The following is a 24344-nucleotide window of genomic DNA, read 5'->3' as shown; positions in this document are numbered from 1 at the left end:
AGTCAGTCAGTTGCTCCTGGTCTGCGTTTTTTGGAGTAATGAATTTGCTTTTCTTGACAAATGCACTCCTCATCCAGATAAATGTAGGAGAGGATTTAGAAAGTTTCAAACTCCTCAAAATCCAAGATTAACACTTGAGATTAACTGTTTCTAATTTGAGCAAATGTGTCTTTTCAACCTACTGTTAGTGTTTGGAGTTAGCTCGTAGTAGTGTGTGTCGTGCAGTAACGACATTTGACGTTCAGAGTTGGGCCGTTTGGACACTCCCACATCCCTACAGGACAAACTTCCTGCTTGTGTTGCGATCCTTGTCCTGTCGGAAACATGCCACACAAGCGTTTCTCGCTCACACTCATTCTTTCCCTTTTGCTCTGTCTCACTCCCTCTCTTTTTTTGCACACACACACAATGGAAAACCACCTTCAAAACATGTCCCACATCCTGTGCTGTGCTTTGGTCATGGTGATTCAGGCTTGGAAACTGTTCCCATGTGCTATATCAAGAAATAAAAAAAGATTTGAGGAGCTTCACAAAACCAAAACCACTTAAGAGCGTTCGCCTATCTATAGGTTGTAGGTAAGGTTGGACCTGGTTCTAATTGTTTATCTGAACTTGGCCGGCTTTCTATTATTTTTGGAAGTGGTCTGTTGTATGTGGAGCGGTGGGACTTGAAGCCTTTGAATGAGAGTGTTTTTCAAAGCACTCCTGTCTGCCAGCAGATTGTTGTCCTGGTGAAGATTTTAGCTGAACCAGCCACAAAGTCTGTTTTTGTTTGGTTTGAATATGTCCTATTTTTCTTTGGAAGTGTGCCACAGACAAATGCCACTAGTATTTTAGTTGTTTAATATTGGGAACAATGGAAGACGAAAACAAACAACAACTAGACAGTAAAAAGAGTCTGAAGTCTTGTCAAGCATGTTTTATTTTTTGTTCCACTTTTATAACTCACTACCTTGTTAGAGGTCCTTACCAGAAAATATTGGATTACACACTGTAATAAAAGTTGCTAGTCAGCTGTGGTGTATTGATCCTTGCAATTTTTGGCGAAGAGAGTTAAACATGCATGCTGTGTGATCACAGGCAAGAAGATAACTCACATTGCAGTGTGTTGATAAAAAATACTTGTTCAATTATTTCAGCGATCTATACCCAACAGACAAATTAAGTAAATCAAAATGTCAAAAGTTCTGTAACAAAGTCAGAGGGTTTTTCTTAAAGAATGATACAGGGACGACTGTGCCATCATACTTCGCTGTAGCCTCATCAAGCTCTTTGCAAATAGGATCCGCTGATATTCAGAGTCTGCCACATGCACTGCAACACGTGCCATCCTTAAAATTGTCAGCACCATGATGCCCAGAAATTCCAGGGAGACCCTTCGAGTAGCAAGTAGTACTGGATTGTTACAAAACACCCTCAAAGTGATAGCGGCAAACACATCTGCAACGGGAATGTGTTTTGGAAAAAAGTCTCACATGTTCTCAGTCTGCTTGAACAGATTTGCAGAAGTTTGTGGGTGGTATGTCTTATGCTCTCAACTCCTTCACTGGTTCAAGTAGTCTGTATTTGTGTTGGTTCATATTGCAATCCTTGTTTTCTTGTTACAGTTTGTGAGTTTAAACATCTTTATTTTCCAGAAAATGTCTTAAAATCAGTTTGCTGACTAACACATCTCCCTCTGTGCACGTCATGCAGATATGAGACGAGTTGTACGACAGAGCAAATTCCGTCACGTCTTTGGCCAGGCGGTGAAGAATGACCAATGCTACGATGATATCCGGGTTTCGAGGGTCACATGGGACAGCGCCTTCTGTGCAGTCAACCCCAAGTTTGTTGCCATAATTATTGAGGCCAGCGGTGGTGGAGCTTTCCTCGTTCTCCCTCTACACAAGGTAAGGTTGTGTTGTGTAATTGATGTCACAGTGCAGTAGGAAGTGCCGTGTTTGGACACTGTATCAGAACTGGACTCTAAGACAAATAGATGGAAAGAACTTTATGTGTGAGGGGGCTTGCATTTACGGCTTCTGTGGAATACTTTAGCAGTACACTCAGATCATATTTGGGCTGACATAAATGTAAGCATGAACTTTAAGTAAATAATTGGCTTCCTCTCTCTTTTTTGAGTGTAACAGCCTCTTTCCAATGTTTTGTGTATAGAAAGTCATTATTTGCATTAAGACAGTAACTCTGACAACAGCTGCTGATTGTTCATGTCAGTGTACTTTGGGATTAATATTTACCAGCCGGCTGCTGCTTCACACACCCTCATGTGTACAGCAGAAACTACTCTAAAGCCCTGGAGCGAACAGTCTCCTGATCCTTGCCTCCATATAAGGAATCCCTCCACTGATTTACTCTTGGGTTGGGCAGGATGGTATTTGAAGAGTGTTTGGCTGTAAACAGCTAGTTAGCTGGGTGAATACTGTACATCAACCCCTTTTTGTTTTAACCCTGCTGTCATAATTGAGTTAATTAAAGTGCAATAGAGGTCAGACTGTATGTGAGAACGGGCTCTTGCATGTCCCCTGGAGAGCCCTTGGGTGTCATTATGGTTGATAGTGGTGAATTGCCGGTTGCTTGTGTTTCTGTTTGCCAGCTCCAAGCAATGGCCAAGTGGCAGGTCCTGACGCTGTGAGTGACATAAGCACTGCACTGCTGTTGACAGATCTACCCTGGATCTGTAATTAGTGTACACCAGTACACTGCCATGTCATATGAGAAGGCTCTGGCACCGCGGACCGGATCCTTACGCCTGTCATCACACAGCTTACACCTCTCAGCACCTCATTCAACACAGAGCTTCTACTGGAGGTGGCCCACGAGCTCGACCAGTTTCACACTCCTCCTGCCCTGTTCTCTGTGCCTGTGTTTGAGTGAGCTGCCCTCTGAATGCCATGACCCAGTACAGTGAACAAAGTCAACTTTCACTGCCGAATTAAAAAACTGGGGAAGAGTGAGGTCTTTATTCGCAGAGAAAACCTCAGGCAATTTCCTCTAGTGGGACATCAAAAAAGGATTTTTAGATCTTCCCACATATAATCAGGCATGCTTGAGAAACTAGTCCTTCAGATATAGTATTTTCGTCATTTCAACAGTCCATGCATTGTGACACTGGAGGTGAAAGGGGAACACCGTGTTATTTAAGACTTATAGTGTTGTGTGTGTGTGTTATGACTGTGAGTAGTTTGACCAGCATGCATTGCCACCAAACCAGTTTAACAGCTTAGCATAATGGAGGAAGTCAGTTGTTGGGACTTAGAATCAACATTAAAATCGGGTCTTAAAACAAAGGGCATTCCCTTTTTACGTTATGTGATTTTTTTTTTCTTTCTTTCAGCCTTTATTTTTAGCATTTATCACCATGCTATTCTCACATGATTTTTTTCTGACAAAGCAAGTCCATCTGGAACTCTCAGTATAGCCTCAGCTGGCAATGCAGGTCTCAAAAGTGGGACAAGTCTGTTCTTGCAAACGGTATGACGAGACTGCAGTGCAGTGGATCAGTATTACTGGGTTGATTGAAAAGATCATGTTGTTGCTTCTTAATTTGACATTGGTTAAACTAATATGTAAGGACGGTAGCCTGCCTCTCCATTGATTGTATTTCTTTTTTGTCAGACACAGCTCTGCTTAACAAATAAAACTGTGCCAGATTGAAGACTGTTTAAAATATTTTGGTCTCATTTCACTTTTGTTGCAAGGGTGCACATCCCCTTCGTGTCCCCAGCCTCCCACCCTTCCCGTCTCTAATGTGAGGGTGCATCTGTCCGGCTAACCCATCTGCCTGTGCTGTGCTGCTCCCAGTCTCTGTGGGCAGCCAGCTGCTCAGGGCCTTTGTCTTACGCTTACTCCCAGCGCAGCCCTTTGTCATTACCGCACTTTGGTTAGAGGGGGAGGCAGAAGTGTGATGATGCTCCTTCCCCCTTCACAATTAAGCCATATGTAGCGGTGCACCGTCTGTGCTACGGTGAAAAACATTTTGCTCAGTCTCCTTATATTTTCAAATGTCAACTCTTTTTTTTTTTTAAAGAAATCAGGGGCATCACCTAGAATTCAGAGATTGAAGTTGTGGATCTGTGACCTGACCTGTGGTCTCAGCTGCATTTTGAGCAGTCAACTGATGGGGGTGGCTCTTTGTGTGACTCACTAGGATGTGGGTTAGTGCGGCAGGCTGCCCTGACTCAGCACAGCCATGACTATTGTTGCTTCCTCCTGTCAGAACACAGGGATTTATATAGAGAGGATCAGATGTCCAGCTCAACACATGTCATTCCCTTCCCTCATGCTTTCAATCTCGCCCTTTCTCATTCATAGCTGGATGCCTGCTAATTTATTCCCTGATTTCCATATGAAGGAAGTTGTGGGAGTGAATGCAGCAGCTAGCAAGTGTTTGGTGAAAAATTCCTGATAAGTCCTCTCTGTCTGCTCAGCGTAAGAGAAGGGGAGGTATCAGGGAATTATTGCAATTGTTTTGAGTTCTATACCTTTACTTGAAATCTCCTGCTCTAATTTATCTCAGCAATCAGTGCTGTCTACACTGTTTTAGCAATCAGCACCTGCATTTTTCAAGCAGTGTTCAATGCTGCCAGTGCACAGAAAAGATGATCAAATGTGGAATGTTTGTTTGATTTGGATTCAATTCCTCAATGCACCATTCATCCAGTGCTCAGCCGTTGCTGTTAGTAATCCCTGGGCGTGTGCACAGTGACACATTATTTCTGTTCTGTCTTGTATGCACCAGTTTTCCTGCTAACCAAGCTGCACTCTGTCTCTCCATGCAAAAATACACTGAGTGTGCATGATATCCAGGGTCTTTCCCCACACTTTGGTCAGTTTGTGTTCCAAGACCTCTATACTGCTCAATTGAATCTGCCTTTGCCGCTTCTGCCGCTCAGTCCTGCTGACTGCAGATTTTACCATATATGGTCATTCACTGCTCCCTGCCTGACAGCCTTCCAAGACCATTTCCTCCCTGCCCTGCCATTGGCTGCTTCATGCAGTGTCAGTACACATGTGAATTCTGGGATAGGCCGAAATATGAAGAGCGGCCAAGATGAGAGAATTGGGTTGAAGTCAGATGTTGTTTCTGTCACAGAGTCACTCACTGTATCCAAGTGCCATATTTAAATAATTATTGTAATGTGATAATCAGCATGACTCCTACATTACTGAAAAATATGCCATGCTAAAACTGTGAGCTTCTGATTTTTATTTTAGTAACATTACAACAAAGCTATGGCACTTTCTGACATGAAATGGTGAGCGAAATTCCATTTAGGCTGTTGGATTCATTAAAAATCTGCTGCAAAAATGCAGTGATTTTAAAAACTATCTATAGGTGCACATGTCTGCCTTTCATATGTTCCAAGGTCTTATTAAAAATATTTTCTCATTCATATTCTCTCTGTTTTTAGTTTATTGTTTTTTCAGCCACATGTGCTTGACTGCATTAAAGCATGCTTTGAGGAGACAGTAGGAAGATGTGGAGACACTGCGGACACAGACCATCCCTCACAGGATATGCTGTGTCTATTTAGAGCTGTCTCATCAAAGACATGACAGAGCTTACTGACCCCTCTGATTTTCATTACAGGTTTTACTCTTCGTGCATCAAAGTGCTTGTGCATGCCTAATCACTATGGCCGTAGACATACTGGAAACACAGTTTTCTCTATCACCAGCCACGAGCAACCACCAGCCAACTAATCGTGCCATTAGACTATGAGTAAACACGTTTTTTGTGCATTGGCCTGTTAGCAAATATCCTGTGCGGCAGGAGCACTTGGATACTGATAGCTGATTTACTCCACAATTTTTCAAATGATTCCAAACTGGCAAAGAACAACCAATTTCAAATCATTTTAGAAACGTTAGACTTATCTCTGATGCTATCTGGAATTATTTGATTAAGGAGTGCTTTACTAGCCATGTGACAGAAAGGTATTGTACTGCAGTATATCTACTGTACATGCCTCTGCAGGTATGTTTGCTTTATCTCCTCAGTTATATATAGCTCAGGTTTACGACCAGTTTCTAGTGTTTTGCAATGTATTGTTCCTTGCCCTATCATTTAAGGTTATAAATCTGAAGAAATGGTTCCGGGTGTGACAGCACTGCAGCTACTAGCCGCTCAGCTGTTTGTCTCGACCATACAGACACAGAGACTTGTAAAAGTGGAAATTTCCATGGAGCTCTGAGCAGCACTGGACAGCATGCATGGAAGACCCTTTAGTGGTGTGCATGTGTGAATCACATGTTGAGCTTCAAGGAAAGGAAGTGTGCAGGCCTCTTGTGTGAATGAAAAGAATGTCCTTTCTTGCCTTGAGGGAATGTTGTTCATACATTTTTTTGTGTTTCAGTGTTGTGCTTTGTATCTGTCGCCGTGTGATTCACTCTCATTTTCTGCAGTCTTACTTGTTGCTATGCAACTGGTTGTTTTCTAGGCCTGAGACATTTCTCTCAAAGGATTCAAATGTCTGTAGTGTAGTTATGGACATGTTAGGTATTCAACTGTTGAGCGTAGCCGCTTGCTGTTGGTGTGGGTGTATTTATGCTGGTGCAGTGTCTTGTTCTGGACAAAATGATGCTCACTTCTACATTGCAAAGCACCCTGCATATACCTGTAGGCTGGTTGCCTTGGAGATGATTTTCTTGCCTGGCTGGTTTAGTCTGTTCAGGCCCCCCCCTTTTTTTTTGTTTTTTTTAAAGCGGTGTGGTATGTATTGTTATACACAATCATATAATGCTGGTCACTTGTCTGGTAAAGTGCAAGTTCATAGATCTTTCCAACCTTACGTCTGATCACAAAAATGGAAGAATCTTCTCCAGTGGACAATTAAATTAAATCTGCTGAATAATAAAGCAGTGCTCATTTAAACATTGTCAGTCCATGACAATAAATTGATACCTTGATTTGATTCAGTTTAATTGGAATTAGAATAGATAGAATTGTAATGGCTGTAGTGAGCTAAAAACATATGTGTTTATACAATGTAAGCTTGTGATTTATCAGTTTGATGTAGCTTATGGATGTTATTTCTTCACTGCACAGATGTGGAACTACTTACTGTCAAACTGCTATTTGTTGGCAAATATCGCTAAGACAAGATGATGCTGAAGTTTTATTTTGAGGTTAAGTTTCAAACTGATAGAAATAGAAGAGTTCACAAGTAACTGGTTGGCAGTTGTGTTGGACAGTTGTGATAATTGATGGATATACCTAATACAATACCACCAAGATATTTTAAAGGTGCTTACCCATCAAGTAAAACTGTAATTTAAACTTGGAGATGACAAACGCGACAGTCTGTTTAGTACTTTCTTACCTGTTTTTATATATACTTTCATTAGCGGCGATAAGGCTCTAATTTCACTGGTGACCAGTTGACCTTATTACACACTTTATACTGGAACCTCATGAGACACACTACTGAACACATTGAAGCTACATTTCACTGTACCTAGAACTCAGGTTAATGTCTGTTTTTTCTATTTTTTTCTTATGAATTTTTATTTTTAATCTGAGCAGGTTGTTGCATTTTTTTTGTAAATGTTAGTAACAGTAAACAAACCTCTTATTCATAGGAGAAATTTCTTTTCACCTGAGCAGAGTCTTGTCTAACACGTGTCCAGCAACTGATTCAGGTGAAACAAACATATTTGTTTTTCATTGATGGATGTATAAGCAAGCCTGCCAACATTGGTTTTTAATTAAACCTATTGAAACATCCTGTTGTTCTGAGTATTTTAAGTTATCACAGAGGCCAAACTCTCGAGACTTAAATCTGTTCAAACTATAGTTTATTCTGAGACACTAAAGTGCTTCTAATTATGATGAACATGTAACTTGTCACCCCATTGTGATTAATTACTGTGAGATTAATCAGCTTGTACTTGCTTCTCCTGAGGAGATGCTTATGGCTGGCTGATCACAGTTTGGTATTTTTTGGATAAAGTGCCTCACATACGTACACATACTTTTCCTGAGTGGCAGAGATACTATTTCAGCAAGTTGGCACAGGTTAATCTATCTGCACTGCTTTACACAGGTGATCCCATGGCAGTGAGGTTTGCGTTGGCTAAAACCTTTTATCCAGCTTGGTTTTTGTTAACTGACAATGCTAACAAATATTGTGATCCCATGCCATGCAAACTGCATTCCTTCCTTCCCTTGGTTTTGAGAGGGTTTGGGTGCTGCTTCAGTTGCAGGGTGTGGTGGTGGGTTTAGGGATTTGGAATCCTTAAAAGGATGGAAAGAAATGGAGAATTTTACATTATTTTAAGTTTGTCTTTGACCACTGTCCTTACCCTGTTTGTAGGGAAATCTGGTAACATTTATTGTACTTGTAGTCAAATGTTTATTTACCTTGTGCACATAGGAGGAACAGGCATAGTGTGTCACCAATGTACATTTTGGAAGTAAGACTGGGCAATCTTAAGAGGTTCTGGTTGGTGTTTTTGTTTGTTTTAGGCAATAGTCAAACTAACCTGTTATCTAACCGTAACTCTAGATTAGGACAAGTCATGTGATATGGGCTGTGCCTTCTTATTTAGACAGGTGGCCTTCTGGGTAACCTGTGTGTAACGTAGCTCCAGTAGGCCCTCGTAAGAGGTTACCCTCTGTTGTCTGTATGTGTGTGGAGGAAGAATTGTTAGCAGTATGTAGCTGCAGCCACTGTGAAATGCGTGCTGACTGAGGTCAAGTTATTGTAATCAGCCATAAGGTGTCCTGATAGTTTCAGTCTAACAGTTATTCAAATTTCAGAAAAGGATGACTCTTGAGTCCTTTCAGACATGTGATATGTTACATCACTGCCTTCATCAGTCTAGTAAAGTGATGGCATGCTGTCATTCAGACACTTCTCTGTTAATGTTCTTCACAGTTTCTTTCAAACGTACCCATGACAGTGACTGAGAGCCATGGTATGGGCGCCACATTTTTCATTCACATGAGAGTGGACAGTACTCAGAGTGATGTATATTAAATGATAATGTCATAATAAACAAGAGACTTAAGCTAAACTTATTGCAAGCCTTCACAATAGCTTAGTTTATCTACGGTTTCCCCAGTCACTGAAAATTCTGTGCATGTACGATGATAATCTGCTACTTTACAAACAGTAAAATAAACATTTGCCGACAGCTGCGATGGAGCTCAGGACCGAACGTGAGGCTTCTGCTACGTAACAACTGATTTTACTGCAGCATATGAACTGACTGTGTGTGTGACAGCTCACATGTCAGAAGCGTGACTGACTGTTAGATCCTCACTGTCTCCATGTCAGGGGTAATTCATAATTATAAGTAGTTAATTAAATGCACACATTTCTCTTGCTTTAGAGATGCTTTTATGAATCCTGCTGCTGTTTGTGGCTGCAGGTATTTAATAAATGCAAATACTCCTACAAACAGCTTAAAGAAACAAATTGAACTACAACTAAAACTTAGATTACATTCATTATTTGTGAGTGTCATTAGTCTCAGCTGTCTCTGTATGCACAGAAAAGTTTTGTTTTTATGGACATTTTAGTTTGTAGCCAATTAATGTGAAATTCTAGAGCAAATAAAATGAGAAGGTGTATTGTGATTTTTAGCAGCAAACTGTGTCTTTTGCTCCCTGTGATGTCTTAAAGTGAATATGTTTCCTGAAATGTGGAAAAAGACTGCCGTGAATTGCTTCATACGACTCAGAGTACCTTGCCTATGCATGCCTATCCATTATTGTGACAGCATGCAGTTCAGACTTGTGTCCTGTTGGAAGTGATGCAGAAGTTTCACCAGGTCCGACCTTGTAAGTTACTTTTGCAAGTCTTCTAGAAAAGTGACTGGGGTGATCATTCGGACATGAAGCCAACATGTTCGGATGCTGTCAGAATAATGGAAGGGAGTGTATGTCTGAAAGGGGCTTTTGGCCAAAAAGTCTTCGTACCACAGCCACTAGTTTTCAATGGGAACACTGGAAACTCGTTGTAACTCTGGTATCTTTCAGAATTTGAACATCTGTCACACACAAATCACACAAACATTCAAACAGTGAGTGCTGATTTGTAGGTCATTCTATTTTCCAGCTTACTTTTCCATTTCAAGCCACTTTTCCATTTTTAAAAATGTAAATGTTTACGTATTTGTTAGGTCAGTACATTGAACTCTCACCACTGCTCCTCAATCATACTTTGAGAGTTACTGCCCTGCTTGTGCATCACGTTATCATGTTATCATGTCTTGATGTAGGTTTGAATCAAAGATCCACTTGTGTTTGCTCTTCAGACCCTGAAATTCCTAATTGTGTATATCAGACACATACACCATTAACACCTCAAAGGGTGCTGTATTTGACACCCTCGCGGCCCTCTTGCTCTCATTAGTCATACCCATACCAGAGCTGCCTGGGGCCGAGGTGTGGAATGTGAAGAACGCCGACTCTCTTGTCGAACTGTCGGCCTTTTCTGCCCTGCTTGGGATGATCGGTAGGTTGAGCTCCAGAGCTTAGCTAAAGTGTTTCTGGGACTTCTCGCCTCATTTCTACAAGTCAATCTTAGCAGCTGCAATTAATTCATAAAGTATAGAATTCTCTTTGAAATCTGTGCTCATGATTGAAAAGGGTTGACAGAAAATTGTGGAAACTGTGGACACTGACTAATTTAAGAAGTCATGTATAAATCTTTGCAGCACGTCCAAACTGGGCTAAGTATTGATGTCTGAACACTGATTGCTCTTATAGGTGGTGTTAAGATCTGTTGTAAGCACTGCTGTGTGTGTCTCTTTAAACGCCAGTGTTTCATCAAGTGTTTTTTTTGCATACTGTAACAAACACCCTTCGGGATAAAGTTGCATTGAAGCACACAGACAGTTTGTGCTTGTGTACAGCTCCACTCGATGTTGAAATGGTATTAACTGTTTTACACGGCAGCTTTGGTTGGACAGTGTTAATATTTAAAGTGATTCTTGTTTTTTTTGCGGGGGTGCAAAATGTCAAACTTGACTGAACGTAATCCACAATGCGCATGTTGGGGAAATCGTGTGTTGTTGTCAGACTTGTTTATGCTGTTTGTGTTGCAACACCTGGTCATCAGTCCATGTCCTTCCTGCTTTACATCCTGTTCCTGCTGCCTTCGGGAAATCATGTGCAGGAATACTTAAGCTGTATTATACATTTGTATGTGTTGAAAGTAATATGCACAGATATCATGTCTGACTGGTAATGCCAATTATGTGTAATTTACTAAATGAAAGAATGTGAAGTCGACTCAGCTACATATGAGACGTCACTAGTCTCATAATGGTAGCGTTATCTGATAGTAGACGTGGCTCACTGATCCCTATTGACAGCAGTGTCAAGGTCTGCTTTCTGTACAGTCTGCTTTATGGTAGTTTTCAGGGTGTGTTCAGGCATCACGGTGAGGTTTAGATGAGATCTTGTGATTTTCACGTACTACCTGTCCACATACACGGTTTGTTCTCACATACACTGAACTTTGATCACTGAGCTTGGACTTGGAGTATGTGTCACACCCAACTCTGTGTCGGTCAGGTGACTGCATGGCTACAGGCCTACTATTTCCATAAAGCACAGAGTCATTTAAAGTGATATGTATGTTTGCATATTTGTGTGTACAACCGCTGCAGAACTGCACTGACCCAGTAAGCTTACACATCAGTTCAGACATCTGAGATATGAATCATATCACTTAGTGACTGTAATAGCAGCAGGCTTGAAGTACCTTCTGCTAAGCGGAAGCAAGGAAATGTCTGAAAGCAGGAATGTCTAAGCAGTATTCAACCACTCATATCCTGGACTAGACTGTCCCTCTGAGGGCCAGACCACCAGCCGCTTATTATTTTATTACGACTTTAATTATTTAAGAAGTCACTGGTCAGAAATGTGTTCAACAACAATCGGTTTAGTTGAGGCTGAAATGAAGCAGTTGATGTGAACAGGATCTGCTTGAGAAATTTGTTTATTTGCTTTTTTCTTTTTAATTTACATAGTATGTTGTTCTGCGTACAACAAGTCACACAACAGACCATATGTATTTAGACTACTTCTGCTTTTGGCATTTCTCTCTCTGGTAGCTCTGTCCTTTTCACAACTTCAACTACATTAAATCATTTGGCCACAAAAGCCATAATGTACAAGCTGGACTGCACTTGGTCTGTCTGAACTTCAAGACTGTCACTTGACTCACACTAGTGGTCCTCGCTCTTGTAGCCACATACTAAGCTTGCTAGTTCACTTCATCAATGTACTACAAATGAAACTGTAGTGTGGTTTGCTTGTTGACATCCACCCCAGGTGGAGTAGGAGAAGACACAATTCACATTCACAGAGTGTCTCAGAGGCCACTAGAGAAATAGAAATAGTGTTTTAACATTGCCCTTAGGTAACAGTGCATTTGGGGTGACTAAAAAAATGTTAAATTCCAGCCTACACACAGTCTACCAAATATCAGAATCAGGATCTCTTTATTGTCATTGTACAAGAAAACACAATGAAATTCGAGTAACACACTGTCAACGAGAGGAGCTCCGAGCCGCTGCGTCTGTGCGCGGCGCCATCTTTTTTTTTGAAAATATTGTTGCACTTTTGTGAATGCCAAATTTGTTTTGAGTGCTCTGTCATCGTAAATCCAGTAAAAATACTGTGTGACTATTTAGCATCTCATGCAAGAGTACTAAAGCTTACATCTTTTGTTTGAATATCTTTAACAAATGCCTCGAGTTATGCTGTCATGAGGTTTAGGTCTACTTTTGATTGTACCTCTTACTCATTACTGAATATACAGTTCTTAGATTTAGTAGCTCTTCTCAAGCCATTCTTGTTGCTATTCCTAGTGTAATGGCAGAATAGCTGTGGGCAGTGAGTGACTCTTTCTTGCATTAGGGAAGCCATCATGCTTTAAATAGGGCTGCAGCAGCCGGACTCTTTCCACAGTAGGTGACATCATCTCTCTGGCCCTGCGGTGGTACTTGGAATCAACACAGTCTAGGGTGTGTCAGACACCCAAACCATTATAGCATGACATTTGCTAAGTCACCTCAGCATGTAGAGACTACCTGATGCTCCTGGCTCAGAGGGTTCAGCAGTAAAATCCAGGTGCAGGTTGATTTTTTTAGGATGCACAGTATAACTGAAGGTCGTTTCTGTGTATGTGTGTGCGTGCGTCAGAAATTCATTTGTAGCCTTCTAGTCTATGAGTTGTATAAGTAGATTATGTAAAGGGCTCAGTTTAGTGCGTGATTTAGGGTTACCATTTTAAAGTAAGGAGTTTCTTAAGCATCTTTTGGCATACTTCTACTGTATAGTGACATCACAACTAGTAAGTTTACTTAATTACTACAGGCGGTCTAGTAGAGGCTCAATCTAATCCTGGTTTGCTTCTGTGTAGCACCAATAAAACCCAATCCTCTTTTTTTTTGGCAGAGTGATGCGATGACAAACCAAGGCTGATGATTCTTTGGGTTTAGGCTGTTAAATTTGATCCTTTCCATGTTCATAATTCATTAATGAGTCATGTAGGAAGACTCAATATTTTCAGTTCAGTTTTAGCTCTGCAGACTAGCCGTGGCTGGGAGTTTCATGGGACTGTGTTTCCCCTCACACACACACAGAGACTTTAGTAGCAAGTGACCTCCCAGTCAGCAATTTAAAAAATGAATTGTGGAGAATTTATGCTGATGGATGCGCTGTTGATTTTGACACAGCTCTTAAGTTTCTGCATCCATTGTGGGCTTGGGTAATGTTCAAAATGTAGCAGTTCCTCCCAGACTGCATCACTGAAATCACATCACTCATTTTATTTATGTATTTGGTTTTAAGTAGGATGAGTCAATTTAAGCCCTTTTCATTGTATGTTGTTTGTGTGTCTTTATTTGTGTGTGTGCTTGTTTTTTTGCAGGTGGGATTTAGGATTACACTGTTATTGTCCCGTTTCAAAACATGCTCACTCCTCCAGCATGGACAATGTTCTCTGAGGACCAGACTAAGACTAATCTTATTACTCTGTGCTGTTTATCTTTCTCTTTACAGACGGGACGCATTGACAAATCCTACCCCACAGTGTGTGGTCACACAGGCCCGGTGCTAGACATCGACTGGTGCCCCCACAATGACCAGGTCATTGCCAGTGGCTCTGAGGACTGCACGGTGATGGTAAGGTTTGATATACCCATTTAACCTGAACTCAGGCCTCTTAATAGAAGAAAAACGGCAGCACACATTCTTAAGCTAATAACTGACAAGAGACTACATGCTCTTATTGCGAAAGGCCAGACTGTTGTAACTTGGTGATGGTTGCAGGCCTCACCCTCTGGATTAGATTAGGCTCAAATATGTGTTGTAGGAATCAGAGCTGGGGAATGATTTAGCTGTTTATTGAGCTGAGGTCACTGACTTTTTTGAGTCTGTAGTTGTACTTTCCACCACATGTCCTTATTTGGGCTGCGAAAGGCCGAGATTAGGTTTCAGCCCGTTTATGTGGCTGCACTTTCTCACCTGGAAGTCCTGACTTCCTGTTAAAATCACACTGAATCAATGCTATGTTTATTTCGTGTTTGCAGAGGTAAAAGCCATGAAGAGAGAGGAACCATTGATGGTTCTGCTCTTCATAGCATTTGATCTATGAAGGTGAATTTCAGAGCATAAATAGGCTCTTGGTAATGTTAAGTTTAGATAAGTTCGGAGTGGGCGGTATAACTGGTGTATACAGCAGGCCAATGGAAATAAACACCATTATGTAGACAGGGCATTCCACCTTTATCACACATTAAAGAATGTTTCCTAATTGCTGCATCACCTAAAGTGCACAGTGGACATCTGCATAACTAATGGCATGTTAAAATGTGCTGCTGTTAATGTTGGCAGTGTCGTTGACTGCCCTTTTGAAATGTTGCATTAAGCACAGGCTTTGCTTATTTGCTGAAACAAGCGAGTATTGGCATGCTAAGAGGGATGGCTGAATAAATGGAGATAGACGATACAGAGGAAACACTAAATAATGTAAGAACAAAAAGGGTGGACTGAGCACAAAATAACTATCAGTACAATATGAAAGTGTGAGCTGTTGCCAGAGACAACACAGGTAGCTTATTTATTAGCCGAAAGTTTATTTACAGTTCCTTTTGAAACAAGTAACTTTATGGGAGGTAGAAAGAAAAGATAAGATATAACATTGACCTTATTAACTGAAAAACTGATTAGTCAGGCATTACCCATATGACAGCTGTATCTTCAGTTTGTTGTGACATGTTGCTCATCCAAAATCTGGAAAGAAATGTCTTAAGGGCAATGGCAAGACTATGTGTAACAATCTGCAAATATTTTATCCAGAACAAGTACTTGTTGTGCAGCAGCTGGAGAAAGTAGAGCAACAGCACCCTGCCCACAGTCCAGGTCTTAACTTGCATCCACCATGCATGAATAGTAGATGAAAATGAAAAGTAGTAGATAAATTGTTAGCTGATAGTAACTTTAGCCAACCAATATTTGATGTAACAAATGTATGCTGCATTTAAATTGCTGTTTTTATTTTTGAAATGTGGGTAATACCACTGCATGTGTCAACAGTTGATTCCTTAAGGACTGATATTGTTCCAGTTTCTCCAGTAACTTCACTGTATTTTGTTAAATTTGACTGTATATCCCTTCCACCACACAACATACTGGAAATTCTTAGTCACTGCTGCCCCCCTCAGGTTCCTCCTGGTTACTGCCATTTGTTGGTGTTTTCAATGAGGTTGTGAAATAAGCTGTTCTGTTGCATTTGACAGGTTCCTAATGAAATCTTAGAGAAAGTATAATTTGTCAGACATGAGGCACATTTCACTGTCTGTCCTGTGTTCCTACGTCCTGACTTTTTCATTTCATTTCAGGTATGGCAGATTCCTGAGAATGGCCTCGTCACTTCCATGTCTGAGCCAGTGGTGGTATTGGAGGGCCACTCCAAGCGCGTTGGCATCATCACATGGCATCCAACAGCACGCAATGTCCTTCTCAGTGCAGGTAAGGACCCTGGCTATGTCCTTACATGTTTTAAACAATGCTGCTGAAATCCAGCCATCCCCAGAATGAGCCTTAAAAAAAAATCTGAAATTGGATTTACACACAAATCCCCAAACCATGGCCACCGATGCCTCAGAGACAAAATATTTTGTCTAAATTTTCTGTGCTGCTGTCCAGCTCACATTTACTTCAATCTTTCGCCAGGTTGTGACAACCAGATCATCATCTGGAACGTGGGCACAGGTGAAGCCATGATCAGCCTCGAGGACATGCATCCTGATGTGATTTACAACGTGTGCTGGAACCGCAGTGGCAGCCTTATCTGCACCGCCTGCAAGGACAAGTCCATCCGCGTCATTGACCCCCGCAAGGAGACGATTGTTGCTGTGAGCAGTTTCCAAAGAAGTCTTTATTGTGACATTTTTTCTTTTATATACTCAATTGCACGAGATAAGATGTAATGTTAATATAACCACAGTGAAACTGGGTTGAAAGATGGCAAACTGCTTCAACTAGGAATTAGGGATGTCATGAGAACCAAAAGTTTGGTACCAAGTTGAGGCTGAATTTGGGAAAACATGATGGTAACATAGATGCTGTAGGTGCTGGAGACCCTGGACAATAACATGTGGAATAGCAGCAGCAGGTGCAGCAACATGTCCACTCTGACCTGAGAGGGAAAGAAACTACAACAAAAGTCATGTATGGAGACACTAAGCGTGAGATGATCAGGGGCAAATTAGGGACAAGTTATCGACAACCAAAAGCCAGAATGCAAACTCTGTCTCATAGCATTTTAAACAGCTCAAAGACAGACATCTGGATCTGTAAACAGAACTCAAGGTGAGTAAGTGTCGGTCGTTTCAACAATATATCACAATATGTTGTCAAAATGTTTATATCCCAAACTTGAGATCGATAGATTTGCATCTATTGTAGTAATGCTCTACAGACCTTAATGTAAGCCGCATGCTGCTTATGTTAGTCCACTGCTGTCATTACTGTTCACTATATCAAATTGTAATGTGTGTGTGTGTGTGTGTGTGTGTGGTAGCACACTGCATGTGCAGCAGTTGAAATACATTCATTTGACTGATATTTTTGGTATCAAAAATTATGGAATTTCAGTAGTATTGGTACCAACCATTACATTTCTCATATCATGACATCCCTATTAGAAACACCATACTGATGCTGGGTAGGGCCTCCGTTTGCTATTTAACAGCCTCCGTTCTTTGTGACCTGGATTGCACAAGATGCCCAAAACATTCCTCTGAGTTTCTGCTCTGTGTTGATATGATTGCATCACATCGTTTTGGCAGCTTTTTCAGTCTTTTAAATCTCCTGGTCTATCACTATCCAAGGGCGGTTTTATTGGATTCAGGGTGTTATTGTCTTGGCCCAAAGAGTGCCAAGAAAACATTCCCAACACCATGACACCACCCTCACCAGCAGCCTGGAGTGTTGACACAAGGCAGGTTGGGTCCATGATTCATGTTGTTGAAGCCAAATTCTGAGCTTGGCTCAGCAGGAACGAAATCAAGATTCATCAACCAGGGCACCTTTTTTCACTCTTCAACGGTCCAGTTTTCGTCACTGCAGAATTTTTTGTTGAACTTTTTGTTTTTAGTGCTATTCTGAGGTAACTCTAGTGACTATTGTGTTGAAAATCCCAGAAATACAGTCACTGGGATCACATTCTACCCCATTCTGATGTTTGTTTGTTGTGAACATGAACTGAAGCTCCTGCCCTGTATCTGCTGCCAAATGATTGGCTGATTTTATAATTGCATGAATAGGCAGGTTTATATGTGTCTAATAAAGTGCTCATGAATGTAGGTTCATTGCTGTGTAGCTGATTCTGACCTTAACATGTTGCAGAAGTGGACACAGTGAATAAGTAGTAACTGTGCACACATGCTGACCTCTGATCTGTACTTAACAGGAGAAGGAAAAGGCACATGAGGGCGCTCGACCCATGAGGGCCATTTTCCTTGCTGATGGTAACGTCCTCACCACCGGGTTCAGTCGCATGAGTGAGAGACAGCTGGCTCTCTGGAACATAGTAAGCTGCATCATAAGTGCTGAGTGCACTACATACGTTCAGTTATCATGAGTTTGACATTTCATGCTGTTGTAATATTCGCTTTATGTGAACTATATTAATTTCCACCAGAGGCTTTTGATTGTTCAAGCTTTTCATGTAGGTCAGCAGAATAAATAGAAAAAATGCAATACACGCTATACAAACAACATATTCACTTCTTTAATATTACAGTATTTGCTACATTATTCACAGCTCTATAAAGTGCAGCCATGCTGGCTAATAAGCACATCTTCCTGTTTTTGAAGGCTGCAACCTTTTCCTACACTGCTGCTTCTGCATTCATAGTTTCCAACAGAACTCTGATTTATCATTCTTCTCTCTCTCTCTCTCCCTTTCTTTTTTTTTTTTTAAAGCAAAACATGGAGGAGCCCATGACTGTTAATGAGATGGACACCAGCAATGGAGTGCTTTTGCCCTTCTATGACCCAGACACCAACGTTGTTTACCTCTGTGGGAAGGTGAGGTGCCCTCTAAGCATCCAGTAGTCAAATCGAGCATATATTAAAAGCACACATTGGAAGTCTACAATAAGTTTTCACATAGCAAAAATAAAACACTTCTTATATTTCCTGACAGGGTGACAGCAGCATCCGTTACTTTGAAATCACAGATGAGGCTCCATATGTTCACTTCCTTAACACCTTTGTCACCAAGGAGCCCCAGAGGGGCATGGGCTACATGCCCAAGAGGGGCCTTGATGTCAATAAGTGCGAAATTGCCAGGTAGGCTACGATGGTGGTTAGTCAGCGTTTATGTTGAGGTTGGATTAGGACTCTGCGCTTTTTTTTTTTTTTTGAAGAAACTGATCTTGTGATGTTCAGTTTTTCTGTGATATACATTTTTATATATATATTCAAGTATGTGCAACTTCTGCCTCGCATTCTTTATACAGCTGTGGGACGCTAATTTAAAATAAATGAATAAAAAATAGCTGTGTGATGGTGTTACATACCGCTACTTAAGTGACCATATCATGTTTTTAAACCCACTCTACTAGCCGTGTTAATTGGTAACATCTTTTGTGAGGCGTAGACGTATCGCAGCAATGATTTCTCTCTGCTGTTGGAACCTTGTGATGTGATTGTTGCATATGTGCACAAAGCAATGTCGATGCTGAAACAATATGTCTTGCAGCCCCACTTTCGATTGTAGTCAACATTTTCTAATGTGGAATTCCTTCCTGGCTTCACCACTAGGAGGCAGAATGGAATCAAGATGTAGTCATCCACAGGAAACTGTAGTTTAATGATCCACTGAGCTGTAACTAACTGCTTTAAATTTGTATGTTGCCAGGTTCTACAAACTGCATGAAAGGAAGTGCGAGCCAATTGTGATGACTGTACCTAGAAAGGTGAGTCTCTATCCTTCATATTAGACCTCTAATCTGCTTGTTAAGTCCCAGGCAGCATACTGAGGCCTTGTCTTAGAGTGTGCTGGTGGTAGAGTTTTCCTCACAACTTGTCGCTCTGTTCTTCCCGGTCAGTCGGACCTGTTCCAGGACGACCTGTACCCAAACACAGCTGGACCAGACCCTGCCGTGGAGGCTGAGGAGTGGTTTGAGGGCAAGAATGGAGACCCCATCCTCATCTCCCTCAAGGATGGCTATGTCCCGGGCAAGAACCGTGAGTTCAAGGTGGTCAAAAAGAACATTTTGGACAACAAGGTCACCAAGAACACAGAGAACTCGTGCCCTGCCAACAAGCCTGCCTCCCCAACTCCATCGATTGTGAGTGTTTTTTTCTCTTTTTTTCAAGTTGTCCTGAGTGTCTGAAAAATGTTAAACTTTCCTTAACGTTTAATTCCCACTCAGTGAAGCTTTGGAGCATGGAATAATAAATGATCTTAGAAGATTGTTTGCAGTGTTGATTTAGATGAGTAATTATCTTAGAAGAACTATTGTTCATTATTCCTGTCAACAAGTCTTAGAAATGTTAAACAGTGAATGCTAATTTGCATTATTTCATAGACTTACCACAGTTGACGTCATCAGACATTGAGGTTTGTCATCCTGACTCCCGTCTAATCTCATTAATGCCCTTCATGGCAGGCCTCATCTCTTTCTAGCTGACTCTTTGGGGCTTGTAGTGTCAGACAGACAAACTGTGTATGTAGAAATCATGGCAGATTTCTGGCTGTGTTCATGAGGGGGTTTGTAGATGTTGCTCATCCCACTCTGACCCACAAACTGAGGGGTCTACTGCTGCTCTGGGCGCCTGCTGCTGGGCGTCCTGCCGCACCTCACCCACAACACAGCCACCCGCCTGGGACCCAGCCCATGCGTCTCCCTGCACTTCTGCTCTTTAATCACAGCCCACTGGGCTCCACTGCTGGCGAAAGATGTTAACCCTCAGAGTACCAGGTCCCGCCGCATGCAGTCCAAGGCTGTTTTGAAACAAGAGTTGCATTGTGCACTACTGAGACGTACCCTATGATTCAGATCAAATGTGAAGCTGCTTGTCTGTTTGACAGCAGGCTGCCTGAAGCAGTGTTTTGATAGACATGCGTACCTACATAATCTCACTTGTCTCCTGTGTCTCACACAGAAATCTGAAGCCAAGCTGGAGGAGATCTTGAAAGAGGTCAAATCCCTCAAGGACCTGGTCAGCAGTCAGGAGAAGCGAATCATCAAACTTGAAGAGCAAATGTCCAAAATTGCCATTTAAGGACCCTTTGCCGAACCCGCTACAATTCAGGACGTTCCATTGGCTGGGGGGTGGGCGGGAACAGTCACTGCCTATCTCAATGACAGTGTTTCGTCTGAGTCCTGCCTAGCAACGATCCCTAGCAACATTCCAGATGAACTTTTTCTTAGCTGGCCCCCGACCCTCAGTTTAACACAGGTGGAATAAGGACATGTGGCAAATTTAGCAGAAAATACTCTTGCTTTTTGGTGACAAAGGACTCAATTCCTTTTATTCTGTGGCAGTCTTTTTTTTTTTTTTATTTTGTCTACTTGTATAAAAAGGTCTTACATAATTCTTTTCATTTTAGAATAATGACCAAGAAAATTCCAGTGTCAGCAGACCCCATTTACTATTGTATATCTCTATATTTTTTAAGTAGGTATCAGTGTTTCATGTTAGCGTACCCCAAAATTATAACGTTGCCAAATCTGGAATTTTGTTTACACCTCCTTAACAGTATTTTTTTTTTTCTCTTAGTGGGAATATTTAAAATGCAAACAGTGAAACTCAGTGCAGTAGACTGGTTATGTGAGGAGGATGATCAGTTCATCATTAATTCACTACAAAATTAAAACAATAAAATTGGATTGTTCTTACAGGAGGACTGACATTTCAAATTCTGTAGTTAAAAGAAAATACATTCCAGTTTGCCACAGTCTACACCGAGCACTCAGACACACTATAAATGACACATTCTCGCTGTCTGTCTTGAAGCTGCACAAATTAGTGCCTGCTTTTTGCTTCTTCTTCTTTTTTTTTTCTTCGCATTTCTGTTGCTTCCTGTCATCCTGACTGTGGACACAATAGTCCATCTAAACATGCATTCCTTTCTACTTTGCTTCATTAACATGCACTCTGCACTTATTGAAGAAAATGACAAACACATTCCACAAATCTCATTGGCTCTTCTTGGTATGAGAGAGGAGAAAAAAAACAAACAAATTCCAGGTTCCTCTTTCTGTAAACGCTCTACTGTAGTGATTCAGTTACACTGGTTGGTCGTTCTTTTTGATATTTTATGTGCTGCCCATGGAAAGACCAACTTTCATCCTTTCTGTAGAAGAACTCTTGTTTTTGTGAGAGGTTCTGTCACCAACCTCCGTTCGCTATCCGTGGGTCAACGCACAGGTGTAGTCAAGTGTAGTGAGATTATTTCTTGTCGCTGTTCTTTCGCATTGTAAAACATCTCACGTCTGGATTTTCTGTATAAAACGAAACAGGAATAATATGAAATGACACCAAATAATCACACATTGGCTTGACTATTTAAAACCAGCTGGCGACGAAGCTGGAGATTGCTACGGAAACTGTTCATGGTAGACCTCAAAGGCCTAAGATTGTGTGAATATGTGCCTCATGTCTTGGCCTTGTGGGTGCTTGTCACTATGGATGTTCCTGCTTTGTTTCTTATTCAGTGGGTTATGAAATGGACTCACAGTAGAGGGTCCAAGACTTGCCTCTAATTTGGAAGAATTTCGTTGTTGGGTTTTCACTTCGCAGTTAATTTTAGCCCGTTTCTTGTTCCAGCTGTGCTTATATCCCTCTTAGCACTTCCACGTCTCAGTCCTTTAATGGTTGTTTTTTTCCCAGATGCCCCAATTCAGTATAGTTAAACATAAGGAACCATTGAATTGTCCAATCCGAGTCGTTTTGCTCCGATTAAAGCTCTATTTTTTTTTATTTTTTGGATGTTTTAGATGTGTTTCCCAGTGGGAAGCTGAGACGGGTAATGGTTCAGTCTGTTGTTTGCCTTCAACAATTGTTACCACTGTAAAGACCTGAAAGTGCCATAGAGGTGACCCTGGAAGTGTTTGTAGGGAGACTGTTCTGTGAGTAGTTTTGTGTAGAAAGAGTTGAGAGGTGCCTGGATTTAAAACCACTCTGAGGTGCTATGCTTAATAGAAAGAAGAAGAATCCCGTTCCTGAAGTACCGCGCGTCACCAAGCCGGATGGCATGAAGTCCTGCCAGCCCATCCCACAATCCACCAGGCAGCGTTACTTGTCGGGGGTTTATTCCAAGCTTTGTGCCCCTGACATTTTGACATTTTCCACCTCGGTACGGGTAGCATCTTTAAAATGATGTCAAACCAAGAATCTGTCGACAGCCGCGCGAGTCGTCATTGGCTTTAAGATACAATCTGAGCTGTGCGTCGTAGGATAATAGTGAGGAAACCTGCGGAGTGTGACAGACATTATACTGCCCTATCTTGTATATCAGACTGCCACTCTGGATTCTTTTGCAGCACTGTTGGCACAAGAGCTGGGTTTTGAGGAGTAGTAGTTCATAGCGATCCAAAGGGACTCTGTAGGTTGGAAAACTGTGCAGTTGAAAGATAGATGTATGTTTGTAATTAAGGTCTAGAAAATGAGTGAAAGCTGTGTAAATAACATGACCATATATCTGTTTTTTTGTTTGTTTTTTTTTCCTTTTTTTTTTGTTTTGTGGTTGTGCTGAAGAGGGTATTTGTATGGGAGGTGGGTTTTAAATGTTTCCCCTTGTTTGTGTTCCTTGCACCTTGCCATAATGCATCATGACAAAAGCAGAACCTCTGTTACACTGGAGGTCGTATGAAAATCAAGAAAGCAAATCAGATGAAAACAAAGCAGGATGAAAGCCTCATGTGGAGGTCTGCTCAGCATTTTTGTTCATTATTCTTGCTTCAAGTATCAAACATTGATTATAAGAAAAATTAATAAAGAATTTTTAAAATGGGTTCATTGTTCAGTTTTGAATTTGCAAGCGTACTGATTTGTCGTTGTGTCTTTTGTATTCATCTTTGATATGATGTCCTTTAGAGGATGTTATAAATTCCTCTTGTAAACAAATGTCATGCAAACACATAAATCAATAATATATATGTCAGAACTTGACGGCTTCATCAGCCTGTCTATGGCTCATGGTTAAAATCTTTAAAAATTGTTCAATATTATCCATCCATCCATTATCTATACACCGCTTAATCCTCACTAGCAGGGGGGCTGGAGTCTATCCCAGCTGACTCAGGGTGAAGCCAGTCTATCACAGGGCTACACTTAGAGACAGACAACCAAGCACACTCACATTCACACCTACGGACAATTTAGAATCACCAATTAACCTCAGCATGTTTTTGAACTGTGTGGGAGGAAGCCGGAGAACCCGGAGAGAACCCACTCTGCACGAGGAGAACATGCAAACTCCACGCAGAAAGATCCCGGGTGTCCTCACCGGGATGCGAGGCAATGATGCTAACCACCGCTCCACTTTGCAGCCCCTAGAATGGGGAGAGACCTGCAGCAAAGGGTCATGAATGGGAGTCTAACCCACAACCGCTGCATCTGGGAACTATACCCCTGTTTATGGGTTGCCTACTCAACTAGGTGAGCTATAGGGGCACCCCGATATTATACAACATAGTGTAATTTTTTATATCAGCATTAATTCATTTCACATTATTCTGGGCTCTGGAGTCAGAAAATATACTACAAACAGGAGTAAATGGTGCATTAGTTGGGGACTACTTTCAGCTGTGGATTAATACACCTTTGGTCCTCTAATGAGTATACCCAGAAGCAG

At 41.4% G+C, this 24344-nt stretch overlaps 1 protein-coding gene across 1 annotated transcript in view; it reads left to right on the top strand.

Moving 5' to 3' along the window:
* The window catches only part of coro1ca (coronin, actin binding protein, 1Ca), a 34091-nt gene extending 10589 nt beyond the window's left edge, over positions 1–23502 (top strand). Inside the window, exons 2-11 of the mRNA XM_008276576.1 lie at positions 1696–1892; positions 14027–14149; positions 15868–15997; positions 16202–16383; positions 17943–18062; positions 18458–18562; positions 18681–18826; positions 19398–19455; positions 19588–19830; positions 20648–23502. Coding sequence (XP_008274798.1) covers positions 1698–1892; positions 14027–14149; positions 15868–15997; positions 16202–16383; positions 17943–18062; positions 18458–18562; positions 18681–18826; positions 19398–19455; positions 19588–19830; positions 20648–20767 — 1422 coding nt within the window. The 5' untranslated portion in view covers positions 1696–1697 and the 3' untranslated portion in view covers positions 20768–23502. The remainder of the gene's footprint in view (positions 1–1695; positions 1893–14026; positions 14150–15867; positions 15998–16201; positions 16384–17942; positions 18063–18457; positions 18563–18680; positions 18827–19397; positions 19456–19587; positions 19831–20647) is intronic.
* The last annotated feature ends 842 nt before the right edge of the window (positions 23503–24344 follow it).

This window comes from Stegastes partitus, unplaced genomic scaffold (assembly GCF_000690725.1).
Source record: "Stegastes partitus isolate 25-593 unplaced genomic scaffold, Stegastes_partitus-1.0.2 Scaffold77, whole genome shotgun sequence".
Taxonomy (NCBI): Eukaryota; Metazoa; Chordata; class Actinopteri; family Pomacentridae; genus Stegastes; species Stegastes partitus.
The sequence above is the reverse complement of the archived record's forward strand: the minus strand, read 5'-3'. Positions and strand labels throughout refer to the sequence as shown.